The 13,502-nt window shown below is 53.4% G+C and overlaps 1 protein-coding gene across 1 annotated transcript; it reads left to right on the forward strand.

Moving 5' to 3' along the window:
* PDZK1IP1 (PDZK1 interacting protein 1) lies at window positions 1-6,706 on the forward strand. Its single transcript, XM_066555711.1, has 4 exons — window positions 1-67; window positions 3,805-3,913; window positions 5,783-5,881; window positions 6,416-6,706. The coding sequence occupies exons 1-4, from the start codon at window positions 1-3 to the stop codon at window positions 6,486-6,488; spliced, it is 348 nt and encodes a 115-aa protein (XP_066411808.1). The 3' UTR covers window positions 6,489-6,706.
* The last annotated feature ends 6,796 nt before the right edge of the window (window positions 6,707-13,502 follow it).

The following is a 13,502-nucleotide window of genomic DNA, read 5'->3' on the forward strand; positions in this document are numbered from 1 at the left end:
ATGCCCGCCCGCTGCCTGCTGCTCCTGGGGCTGCTCCTGCAGCTGCCAGCTGCCTTCTGCCAGCAAGGTAAGGGCCTGACCTCTCGGGAAACAGAGGCAGGGAAAGGCAGCGAGCCCCCGGCAGGTGGGAGCTGCTGGTGGGGGACAAGGGACAACAGTGCAACAGTGTCTTCGGGAGGGAAAATTCATCCCTGCTCCTTCCTGAGCTTAGCTCTGGATGGGTGGGTGTCCGTGAGGTTTTGCTGGAGCTGGGATATAGAGACTCTCTACCTGTTTTGCAGAACTGCCACCTGAGGTTTATCTGAGGTGCTTGCACAGAGATAAACTGCTCTGCTTTACCTCTGGCAGGACTGTGCACTGAGATGAGCAATCTGTTTTCTTAAGGCTTTTTTCTTTCTTTCTTTTTTCTCACTCTTATCCTTGAGCAAGTGTTGTTCTGGGTTGCTCCCTGTGCTCTCTGAGCCTCCTGTTAATCTGTAATTTTGATCATTGCTGAGGAGAAGGAGCAAATATTTTCCTCAGCAAATTGACCTCCTCTTCTCTTCCCAAAGACTTAACAGAGAAACTTCCTGTGCTAGGGTATTATTTTTAGGAAAATCACTAAGGGCTTCTCTAGTGCTAGAAATAATGAGGAGTAATTAAAACTCATCTGGTGCTGCCCAAGTCCCGGAAAATTCCCTCCCTCTTTCTCCTCCTGATGCCCCAGCCCTGACCGCTCTTCCTGTGTTTGTTTACCAGCTTGCTGAGGATTGAAAAGTCTGGAGTGTCCATTGTCAGCAGGGTTGAAAGTTTTGCTTGGAAAGAGTAAAGAAAAAGAAATCCTTTAATGAGGATTCAGAGCCTGGCACAGCTTCCTTAGACAGCAGAAAAAGCAGGCCAGCCAAAGCTGTGCAAACACTCAGAGAAGATACATTAAAAAGCAGGTCTGTGTCTTCAAATTAGCTGTTGAGTGTGGAAATGGAATTGCAACAAGTGCAGTGTCTTATTTTGGCACCAGCACTTTTCTCGGTCTGGTTTGTAGCTGCAGATGTGAGGAGACACATCTGCCAGGGCTGCAGATTCCACACTGCTTAGCTTGGCTTCAGAGATCTTGTTTGTGGGGGGAAACCCCATCATTACTGTGGGGAAACACAGAGAGGAGGTGGCAGAGCCCGAGGGACAGGCTGGCCCAGGAGGGGCATCCCTGGTGAAGCATTTTTCCAGGAACACGGCCCTGTTTCCACAGGTGAGACTCATCCTTTCAGCCATCCCTCCTGGCAGGGCAGCAAGGTGTGCTGGTGGGACTGCAGCCAGGCAGTGCCCCCGAGGGAGGGCTGGGACCCAAACCTTTACTCCCTGAACAGATCCTATCAAGCTCTTGCTCCTGCCTGATCCCTATTCCTCCTTTCTTATGCCCGTGCAAGCTTCCCAGAGGGTGTTTCAGCCCAATGCAAAGGCATTTGCCATTCCCCTACCATCCTTATCTCCCCCTGCAGCCAGGCCCTACATGATCTCTGAAAGCCAGAAACCCTTGATTTGGGTTTGGTGTTTTCCCTTTTGGCTTCGGATGCTCTGGAATCTGGTGGAAACAGCCACAGGAGTGAGATTTCACTCACAAAACCATCCAGTACCTCCTGAGCATGCTTGCTCCAAGGAGGTCTGCTACCACTTTTCTTCCCCCCTCCTTTCCTGGAAGATCACAAGATGCAAATTTGGCAGTTTAAGTCATTGCTGACTTCATTCCCTGGCTGCCCTTGAACTTCCTTAACCCCAGCAGGAACCTCACAAAGGGCTGGACCTGACCATTCCCCCACCCCCCAGGCTTAGGCTGGAAACCCTGGGTCTGGCAGGAAAAATAAACTACAACTAATAAATAAATGTGGCCAGCAGCCAAGGGCAGAGTGAGGGAGGATGCAGAGTGAGCCAAAATTCAGCCAGGAGGCAATAGGTGTGTTTGGGGCTGCACTCACAGAGGTGAGTGGTGGGCAGCAGGGCAGGAGCATCCTTGACCACCAGGTAGGACAGGAGGGGACTGAGATCTGCTCTTCCCCACGGCTACCACCCCTGGCTGCCAGCAGCAGCAGCCTGCTGATCCAATGGTGTTTCAGTGGAAACACACTGATACGAGAGGGAATTTCCGTCTGAGCTCCTCCTGCTTGAGTTTCTGCCCTGGGACCTTGCAGAAACACGACAAATGTCTCTGTGGAGAGAGGGGGCTGTGAGATGCCACTCAGGGCTGTTCTCACAGCCCCTTGCCCAGCAGTGCCACTGCTTTCCAGACTGGCACTGCTGGTCAGTCAGCTGGCCAGGCTGATTGCACTTCCAAGAGGAAAAAAAGAGCCGTGTTTTGGGGGTTGAAGTTGGCTATTGTTTTATTTATTATTTTTTAAATTAAAGTCTCTTGTAGTAAAGACTCCAGGATCTGGGGATGTTACCAAAGGACAGTCTCCCTCCCCAAAATCAGAGGGAGAAGAGAGCTGTTAGCAGCAGAGCCAGTGTGAAGCTGTCTGTGGGGTAGGAGTTGGCACGTGTGGAGCATGCAGCCTACTCTTACCACTGCTAGTAAAGATTATTTTCTCTTTATAGCAGAGGCTTGTCTCCTGTGAGACAGAGGAAGCATTCAGTGTAGAGTTCCTGAGGGGGACTGAAGCATCCACTGCTCATCCTGGGGCAGCTCAGCCTTGCAGGTGTCCCTGGCTGGGTCTGAGTGTCCTGAGGCTGCTGCTGGGGCTGGCAGGTGTCACCCTGCACCTGCCCCTGCTGCCCCTGCAGAGGGACCAGGGCATGTGCAGGGGTTGCTGTTCTGATCAGCAGGTGAGGAAAAGCTGGGTCTGAGTAAATACCAATTAAATCTCAAAGGCTGTGTGGACAAGGTGTCCTTTAGTGCTGATGTGATGGCACTTTAGGATGGGTTTGACTACTTTGAATGTTCCATTGTCCAAAATCCAGTGGGAGGCAAGGAGCAGCCATCCCAGCAAGGGCTGGGACAAGGTTTCCTCTTCTCACTGCCTGCCCTTGCATCCTGCCCACATCCAGGAATGTGTCTCACAGCCTTCCCACCTGTGGCTGGATTCCTGCTTAGGTCTGGATAGGGAAAAATGAACTTGTCAGTCTGTTCCATCCCTGGGGGAAATGGGGCTATCCCAGCCAGCTCCCACTCTCCACCCCAATGCTGTCTGGGCCCCCGCCAGCCCCACCTGTTCTTTGTGCTGAGGTTATTCCTCTGAATGCCTCAGCCTTCAATTTCTGTCATAAATCATTTGCTGCTCTGGAAACTTGTTGGATGGTGCATTTTACCAAAATCCACCATGACAACTTTTTGCAGTGGGAGTGGCAACCCAATCTAACACTCTCCCTGCTACAGAGTCCTTATTTTATCAGTCAGTATCTGGAAAATATCCCAGGAATGGTGTCTGTGGCATCTGGGGACAGAGAATAAGCAGTTTGCTGGAACCCCTCTGCCTTCCTTCATTTGGCAAACATTCTCCTTCTCTCCCTTCCTCCATGTCCCCCAGGCCTTTTCTCCCTCATCACAGGGTCACCAGCCCCCCAGGGTGAATGTTTATGTATTTGTATGTGGATGTCAGTGGATATGGGGCCCCAAAGCTGCCAGGCACCACACTCCACATGCAAACACCAGTGAAAACTCTGTTTAATTGTACTTTATTTCATTGCTATCACCCAGGTGAGCCTGCCCACACCAACATTCTGCTCGGATTTGCAGGAGCAAGCTCTCATCTGGAGCTTGCTGAAGTTGGATGGGAGGAGCTGGGCAGATGAGGGCTGAGGGTGAATTTCTAACCGTGTCCTGTTCTCTCCCTGCAGCCCGGGGCAGCCTCCAGCCGTGGTCACAGGGTGTCATTGCAGTGGTTGTGTTCCTAGTGCTGGTGGCCATCGCTTTCGTGGTCAACAGGTTCTGGTGTAAGGACAAAGTGTAAGTGTGGGAGGTGGCTCTGAGCTGGGCTGAGCTGCATGTGTCCCTTCCAGCAGCCTCTGTGTGTGTGCCAGCGTTGGGAACACCATGCTGGCTGTGCTGGGAGAGCAAAGACTCCTTGTCCTCATCTCCCTGTCCTTTTGTCCCTTTCCTGGTCTCTGATCCCTGTTACTGATTGCCAGGTGGGAGCTTGCACCCTACAAATGCTGCCATGAGAAAAGAAAGCACTGGGCTGGGAATGGCAAAGCCATGGCATCGTGGCTGGATCACATAGGAACATGTTCAGGGACCTGGCCCAGCCTGGCTTTCTGTGGCTTTTGGGGGTGCAGCTCCCATGTGCCTTGTGTCCATGGGATAAGGCCTGAACCAGCTTTTTTTGCAAAGCAGACAGAGCCAAGTTGTGAGAACACACTGAGAGGAGCTGAGAGAAAAGGGAGGTAGTGGCACTGGCAGTACCCTCCACCTGGAGCCCATGGCACAGGCCAATGTGGTGTCTTTATTCATCTGAAAAAGGCTCTGTGGGACGGGTTAACTCTTGCCTTGGCCAAGCAGAGTCACAGGCTGCTGCTCCTGCTCAGCTGAGCAAGGCCAGCTGGCTAAGTTGCAGTAACCTGATCTTGAACCTGAGCCCAAAGGCAACAGGGGATGAAGACCAAAGGCACCCCACATCTGTTTCCTGGTCCCTCTGCACTGGTGGGGTTGCTTTAGGATGGCATCTTCTTGAACCTGAATGTTCCTGCAGCCTCTCCAGGCTGGGGAGGTGGGCAGCTGGCTTACACTCTGAGCATCTGCAGGTCAGCTTTAGCCCCAGAGGCATTTTAAGCAGATCCCTTTGGGATGCATTCTGAGCCAATGCATGATAAAACATGTGTGTATATATATATTTATATGGTCTGATTTGCCACTGTGGTCTTTGTTTCCCAAAGAGGAACCTTTGTCCTCACACTGAAGGAGCCCCCAGCCCATGGAGTGGCAGGCAGGAGTGGTGTTTCCCACTGCTGCCCGTGCCTGGCTGCCTTTTCCCAGCCTGGAGGCAGAGGATGCTGAGGAGGGCTTGAGGAGGGAAGGTGCCTTGTTTTAATTAATCTGGCCTTTCTTCAGAAGAGCGGCAGTGAGGCTCGGCAGCCTGGAGCCCTGCCAGCTCTGTGCTGTCACTGTGACAGCAGCTATCAGCTCGAGCCACTGCCTGTTTGTGCCAGGCTGCTCCTTGGAAAAGCCTCTGAAATTGCCCTTGGGCAAGTGCTGGAGGAGGCAGGGCCGTGCATGCAGGGTGGACCTGCACCCACCCTCTGCCGCTAAATCCCGTGGTGCTGCTCAGGCTACAGGCTCATTCCAGAGCTTTTGGAGTCTGGCTCCAAACTCCCCATCCTTGCCCAGTGCCTCCTTCTGCAAGCAATCCAGGCTCACTGTTGAGAGAGAGCAGCTCTGCTTTGCTCACATGGATGTGCACAAGGACAGCCCTCCTGCTCCAGGGCTGAGGCACCAGCGGAGCCTTGGCTGCTCTCTCTGTGTCCATCGGGATCCACAGGGACTATTTTGTAACAGATTGCACAGAAGTAGACTGGAAAAACCAGTTAGCAGGAGGAAACAATCCCACGTATTGACAATGAGTTCTGCTGACTGCCAGCAGGGCACTGGGAGTCACTGCTGTGGGGACAGGGGCTGGCACTTGACACAGCCTCTGCAAACCTGCAGGGAGGGTGTTTCTCCTTGCCCTTGTCCTGCTGGGAAGGAGGCTGAGCAGGGTGTGTGAGGACAGAATCGCATCCAGGTCGTTTATTGCCTCTGTGGTGTCATCCCCAGTAAGGGGCTGCTGCCCTGCACGGCTCCTTTGGTGCTCCTGCAAACTCCTCTCTTCCCTCCCTGCAGGGAAAGTGCTGAGAACGTGGTGAGCGTGGAGGACAAGCCAGATGCTGTCACGTCCAACGGCCATGAAGGGAGATACGTATCAGCTGCAGCTGACTTCAGGTGAAGGACCTGCTCAGACTTCTTCCCCATGGCTCCCAGGCTCTGCTCTGTTCCCCTGGGGACAGCTCAGACATGCAGAGCTGTGGTCTCACCCACGTCCCATGCACCTATTTTTGGGGCTTTTAACCTTTCCAGGGGCTAAGCCCAAGGCAGTGAGGGAGTATTCCCTTCTCCCTCATCTCTCCCTATCCCTGCAGCTGAGACCCACAATCCATCCACCACCTCACAACCTGCTACACTACATTTTTCTTGTGCTAGGTCACAGATTTCAAAAAGAGGAAACCACCAAAAGTGACCACCAGTCACCACATGGATGGTGACAGCCAAAACAGCCCTCACTAACAATTAGAGCAATTCCCACCCCACACTTGGCTCTGGTCCTTTCAGGGTGACCCCTCCTGTGGTCCCCATCTCACCCCTCACTCTGTGCACAGCTGGCACCAGCAGGGTCAGGACATCAGGACACCACTGGTGGCTTTGAGGATGCTGGTCTTGGGATTGAGTTCAGCATTGCACTTGTCCCTCTTGGTGCAGGTCCAAAGAGAACCAGCACGCCTACGAGAACACCGTGGAGCCCGAGGAGAAGGTGATCACCACGGCCATGTAGCAGCACCCATCCACCACCCTCCTCTGCCCTCCATCCGCTTCCGGCTGCTGCGATGGGCGTTTCCACAGAGACCCTCTGCACTGGCATCCCCGGGACTGAGGGGCCCTGGCCTCTCCACAGCACCACCACCTCCTCATCTTCTCCTTTTCCACCCGTGGGACATGTTCTTGTCCCTCTGGGACTGCTGTCCACACAGGCATCAGTTCCCAGGAGGGGTCTGGAGGTGCCACCTCTCCTGCCTGGTGGTCACCCCACCTGGTTGTCTCAAGCCCCAGGAGAGTGTTGACCTGTTCAAGACACAGAGGGGATCCTGCTGGGTGCCTGGGACATCCCCATGCTCCCAGCTGCCCTCCAGGGAGCTGCTGATGGAAAACCTACTCTTTTCTCCCCAGTTCACCCTTCTTTTTATGACCTACACCATGCATTTTAATGTCAGAACAAGCCTCCCTCTCTGTACATATCTTCCCGGTGAGCAATAAAGAGAATTGTCACCTATGACAGCCAAGAGGGTCGTTCTGCTAATCAGCCAAAGGACTTTCTGGCATCTCACAGCTCTCCCAGCCTTCAGGCAGTTGGGAGAATGAAGGACATCAGGGAATGCTCAGCATTTGGACTGCCCCAGAGCCTCAAAGGGATTTACAGGGAAGTGAGAGCATCATTCCCCTCTGTTTGCCAGGTGGGGTTACTGAGCCATAGAAACAACCCAGCACTTCTCAGTGCTGCTTAATGGGTGAAAGGCAGCACTCCCTGAATCCCACTGACCCCAGTGTGCAGCCCTACGGCCAACTGGGAGCCATTTCCAGGCTGGAGGCATGGCAGTCATTGATCAATGCTGCCAGGAAGTGGCTGATGGCCACTCTGGCCAGTGCTGGCTGTCCTGGGGCACCTGGCCATGGTGCAACCTGCTCCTGCCAGGCTGCTCATTAACCAGGGTCTGCCTCTTGCTGTGGTGGGGGCAGTGCCAGGGCCACCATGGGAGCAACAAGTGTTTCTAAGCTGTGGCATTTGAAGATTGAAATGAGAGACCTCTGATGCTTTGGCCATTCCTGGAACATGAGTTACTCCAGTGGCATGAAGGGTCCTCTTCCTGACCAGTGAAGAAAGACTCTGCAACCAAGGGCAGCCCAGCTGGAGCAGCACTGGGGTGGGAGATTTCTAAGAGGGCATTTTTGGCAGCCCCTGGGAGTGAGGTATTTCTAGGGCTCTGCTGTGCACTTCCCACAGCTGAAGCTGCTGATGTCCCTAGCAAGTGGAGACACAAAAATTCAGGCAGATGTCTTCCAGTAACAGCCCCTCCTCAAAAGGTATTTTCCCTAGAGCCTGAGGTAGGTGAGTGTTTTGAAAATGCCCTCAAAGCCTTGGCATTGAGAAATCAAAGCTCCCATTGAGAAACTGGATGGGAGTAGAAGAAAACAGGCAGAAGGGTTAGAGGGGTCAAGCCCTCAGATATGAAGGCAGGATGGCTGCATCCCCAACATCATGTCAGATCTGTTCCATCTACCACCCTCCCTTGGGTAGCTGGAGGCTGAGCCAGCCCCAGGCTGGGTCCTGGAGCACCCCAGCTGTGCCCCTGATGGATGCTGCTCCCCTGACTTTCCTCTCACAGGTGCCAAACATCACGTGGGTTTGGAGAAAACCAAGCTCCCCAAGGTTCAGTGGTACTGCTGTACTCAGCAGGGTTTAAGGATTAGTCATTGCCTGTTCCTGCCCTGTCAGCACTTGGGCCGGGGGTGTGGCAAGAGGAAGGGAACCCATTAATTTTTTACCCCTCAGTTGCAAAAGAAGTTAACAATGTCATCCTTATAATGAGTAACAACAGGAGTTCATTCCCTGCTCTGTGTACACAGTGAATGTGTGACAGATGCCCGAGCTGCTCACCCTGCAATGCCTGGATGTGGGGTTGGAGTGCAGGTGTGCTCAGAGGGCCTCATCTCAGTGTCCCTTTCCCCACGGATCCCTGCCATGGCTGTGAGTCTGAGCAAGGACAAGGCTTCACTGCTGGGCTTGCCCAGGAGCTTTCCTGCTTGGTCTTATCACAACCAGAGCCCCTTTGGAGTTCCCTTCCCTGGGGAAAGCACCTTGTGCGGGGGCCAGTGCTATGTCCTAGCAGGATCTCACCTCTGCACTGCCCAGGGTGCTGCCCTGCCTCAGTTTCCCTTGTCTGTGTGAAGCAGAAGCTGAGGCTGACTGAAGCTGCCTTCCCTCGAGCTGTGCAGTCGCTCGCAAACGCTTCTCGGTGTGATCCTAAAAAGAACAAAAGGGAGCGAGCATAAATGAAATTTATTGTTGGAAAATCTTAATTAGATTTTAAGCCCCAAAGGGGGAAAAGTGAGGTATTATCTGACACAGCTAATGAGTGTTAAGGGTCCATTGTTATATTTCTTGTTTACCTTTCTGTGCTGGCTGATACAGCCCAGATCCTCGTCTGTACTGCCATAATTAGGATATCTCATCTCTTGCTGATAGGGTGGGGATGCTCTTTAAGGCACAATGCTGTCTCATCCCTCCCTGGCAGGATGAGCATGATTGGGAAGACAACTTCTGGTGTTCCAGTGCTTGTGCCTTCCACACAGCCCCCGTGAGCTGGGGAATGTCCTCCAGAGTCCGGGCTCTACCTGAGACCCCCAGGTGAGGGGCACCTCCCACAGCTTCACAGACCTCTCTGAAGGGCCCAAAGCTAACTTGCCTGAGGGCCAAATCCCCTCCAATACCTCTCTCCAACAGCACAGGGGGATGAAGGTGTCCTTCACAAGCCTCCCCACGCCCACCAGTGAAGGGTAAGGACACCACGAGTTCTCCATCCTACCCCCCCATTCCATAATGCCATTATCTCTGAAGCCTTGGGCTTCAGGAAGATCTCCAGGGTTGTGTTCTGCTGCTGACAGGATGGTCTCCTTTGGGGCAGAAGATATTCAAGGTGGGGGAGGGGGGGGGTTTGCATATCCACTTTGTTACAAGGTGTATCACGACTTTTCTTTGTGACCTAGGAGGGTGCAACACATCTCTTGGAACCCCAGATAATGAGATATCTTGTTGGAAGCCACCCTTACTCTGATGCTTCCCCAATCTCTCCTGAGGGTCTTTAGCTATGAAGGTTTGAGATGTTTCAGCTGTAACTGCAGCAGTTTGGGCAGGTGGACACCTATGATATGAACTATCCCAAAATAGTTTAATTACAGATTTGCTGTATTCAGGTAAACTGCTGCTGGAAGCAGCTCTACCCCTGCACCTGAGCAAACCTCAGGTTTATATCCTGGCCTTGGGCACCTTGACACCCAGGAGGTGTGATTTGGATCTCCAGAGGAAAAAAGGGAACCTGTCCCACCCTTTGGGTGGTCCTTTGGGTGGGGAAGAAGCCCAGCCACCCAGGTGGAATCCAGGAGCATGGCGTGGAGGGGTGGCTGTGTGTGGGCAAGGGGGCTGCAAAGTTTTTGGTCTCGATTCAAGCCCCTGAAAGCCGGAAGAAAAATGCCATCCATTGTGGGTTTATACACCCGTAGTAGCCAAACAAACATCCCCGGAGCCTGTCCTTATCACTTTATTACACCTGCTAGAGTGAATAGATTAAAGAGAATGGGGGAGGGGGGAGAAAGCTGAAGAATCCAGCAGAAAAACTGGGTTTTGGGATTGTTAATTATTCTCTGGGGTCTCTAATCTTTAACTGGCAAACAGCATCACTAACTGTCTTAAAGCCCCTCCTGGAACATCCTGATAATAAGCCATCTGCATGAAGGCACCCCGTTATCTGCCCTCCTCCAGCCGCCTGTGACATGGCTGGAGTGGGAGATAATGGATGTGTGGTGTGTAATAACGACACGTCATTCATGATTATCGGCCTGATACCCAACCTTTTAGCTCCATTGTTTGTGCTTCAAAAAGAAAAAAAAAAAAAAAAAAAAAAGGAAAAAGAGAAAATGAAAAGGAGAAAAGAAAAAAGGAAAAGGGAAATTTTTGGTGCTGTGGATTGTCCCGGGGTCCCCGAGGTGTCTCCGTGCCAAAGGGGCTGGCTCTGCCAGCATCTCCCAGAGGGTTTGTGGTACTCGGGAAGGGCTCGCCCTGGATTGGCGGCTGCTGTAGCCATGGTGACGGAGGAGCGAGCTGAGACAGCGCAGAAATGTCACTGCCTGCCACGGAGATATTCGGGGCAAATGGGCGATTAGATCTGTGTCACTGCCTGCTGCCCCGCTCCTCACACTGCTCTCCCAGCCGTTTGGGGCTGCCTTGGCAGAGGAGGTTATCTTGTACAAGCTGCTGTCCAGAAACTGCCACGGTTTGAAGGTGGGGGGATGTTTGTGCTGCTCAGTTTGACCTGGCTAAGCTGAAAACTGGAAGAGTTTTCTCCTGCTGCATTAGGGCTTCACGGTGCATTGGTGCTGTGAGACCTTCCCTCAAAAGCTTTGGCCCTTCTAACTGCAAACCTGGTTTAAGCATGAATCTTAACAGGAGGAGATTTTAAAGTGTTTGGCTCTGCTTAGCTCAATTACTGTCACAACTGCCTGGAATAACAATCCATTTTTTTTGCATCAAAAATGTCAGCAGTTTCTCCTCTCTCTCCCAAGCAGATTACCAAGAGCAGTTTCCCTGGAGAAAGTCTCTGCTGAAAGTGGTTGGGGTTGGCCATTCATAAAAATCTAGCAATCAGAAGGACTCTTGGAAACCAAACGGGCAGCTTCGGTCCTGGCAGTGAACAGGGTGATGGCCCCAAAACACAGGGCACTGTACAGTTAATGGGGTGGGCAGCAGCTGGGGGTGCTACCCCCCATTCCCAAACCAGAAGATGCTGCAGTGACACCTCTAAGTGCCACCAGGTTTCTTTTGGAGCCCACCACCAAGGAGACTGGGATGGGTCTTTGTGGCCAAGAGCACCCAAAGCTCCTTTCTTGGATCACCCGCTGGAGAGTAGATGAGCAGAGCTTCCAGGTGGTTTGCCTCTTCCCAGATGGGTGGCTGAAATGTCTGACAAATAGGATTTTTCAGTAACAAAAAGGTGTTTTTAAACCACTGCCCTCTGAAGGCCTGGCTGTGCTGGAGCTGGGGAGGAGCACAGCAGGAGTCTGACCTTTCAGACCTGAGCCCAGCAGCGGTGCCAGGGTGGTGGCACTGGCATCTGCACAACCTGCACCCAGCCTCCCTCTGAGGGTGAGAAGGGGAGGGCTGGGAGAAGAGGAACTTGGTCTTCAGCTGCCTTGCAAAATAAACACAAGCTGCACCTTGCTGGTTAATCTCAGCATTCCTGTCCCTTTTGGTACCTACATAGCCAAAACAAAGGTCTGGATCCAACCTGAGCAGAATGTTTTTTCTCAAAGTGAGGAGGCAGCAGGCAGCAGAGATGGGGAGCAGGAGGGCTGCAGGAGTTCAGTGGATGGGGAGATGCTCAGGTTTGACTGTGGTGATCTGGCCATCAGCAGAGAGCTGCTCAGGCAGACAGACAGGCAGACAGACACGGTTTGGATGTGTTGGTGCCTGCAGTGATTCTGTGCTGCCAGCGCTGGGGGTGAAAGCTGCACAGCCTTGTCTGTCGCCGTGGCATGGCACACATGCAGGCCTTGGTGCCTCAGTGTCCCCTGCTGCCCGCTGGGTGCCCGGGCCCTCGCAGTGACAAACTCCTCCTGGGCTTTGGGTAATGCCCAGACCCACGGGGGACTCTGACAGCGTGGCTGCTCTGCTGAGGGTGGGGACAGGGATGTCCCCAGGGACAGGACACATCCTCTGCCTTGCTGGGCCTGGCTGTGCTGCCTGCCAGGCCCGGGGGCTTTACCAGGGACCAGGGAGGATTTTTCTGGGTCTCCCACTGCCACCTACTGATCCATTGCACACCCTGGACCTGCAGCTCATCCCGATGGTCCACCTGGACTGGTGCTGGGGAAAGGCTCCCTGTACCCCCATCACAAACCCAATTCCAGGGCCAGTGCTCACCTGCACCCCTTGGACCACCCTGGAACTGAGCAGTCAGTTCCCAGCCTCTGCAAGACAGGGTTTGAGGCAAGCTCACATCTTTTCTTGTTTCATTTTGCAAGCTGAATTTGTTCTTACCACCAGCAGTTTTGTGGTATTTCTATTTTGCTTTGTTTGAGCACAGATCATTTCAGTTGTTTCCCTACTGGAAACGCCTGGAGTCACAGGTGAGGTGATGGATGGTGTGGGATCTGTGGAAACAGGCTCAACAGGGTGCACAGAAATAGTGCTTGTGGCTTGAGAAAACACTGACAGCACTGCACAGCCTTGCCTCTGGCCTGCTGGGACTCCTCTTGCACCCTGCTGGGCCTCCAAATGCAAAGGAAGCCAAAGTCATGCTTGGAGCTCATCCCCACAAGGCTTTATTTTCATTTCAGAGAGGAGAACAATGCAGGTCACACGCTGTTTCCAGTGTGCCAAGTGCTTCCTCAGGTTAGCTGGTGGCATTTTCTGTGCTGGCTCCTGAGTGCCCTCGGCTCAAGGAAGTTCAGAGCTGGGGCAGAAAAGAACCACAAGCATTCATCTCCATAATGGTGGGCACAGTGCCAGCCCCAGAGCAGGAATTGTTGGGAGGTGGTGTGGGGATGCAGGGAGGGCCCTCCTGGCCAAGCACACCCAGGCTGGAGGCAGGGGAGGGGCTGTGCTGGGGCAGTGCCCAGGCTTTAGGCACCCAAACCAGGCTGGGTGTTGTTCACTGCCAAGCCCAGTGGGGAACTGACAATGGGGCAAATCTACAGGCAGGGGACAGCAGTCCTGTCAGGGAGACTGTGAGGGCAGGTTGGAGACGAGCAGGACATGGAGGATGCCCTGGAGGTGAAGGATGAGCCACAGCACTGCTGTGGAACCCCCTTAGCAGTGCTTCTCCCCTGGCAAGGAGGGGAACAGAACCTGCTGGGTTTGGTGGTTGTGGGCTCAGCGAGCCCCTCTGGATGATGGTAGGACAGGGGTTAATGTGGGAGAGCTCCACTGTGGATCTGTTTGGTGATCCCCTCTTAAACCTCTGGGTGGAGGGTGTCCCTTGGGAGAGCTCTTTCCCACCTGCCACCGTACCCTGTGGGA

Source organism: Molothrus aeneus, chromosome 9 (genome assembly GCF_037042795.1).
Source record: "Molothrus aeneus isolate 106 chromosome 9, BPBGC_Maene_1.0, whole genome shotgun sequence".
NCBI lineage: Eukaryota > Metazoa > Chordata > Aves > Passeriformes > Icteridae > Molothrus > Molothrus aeneus.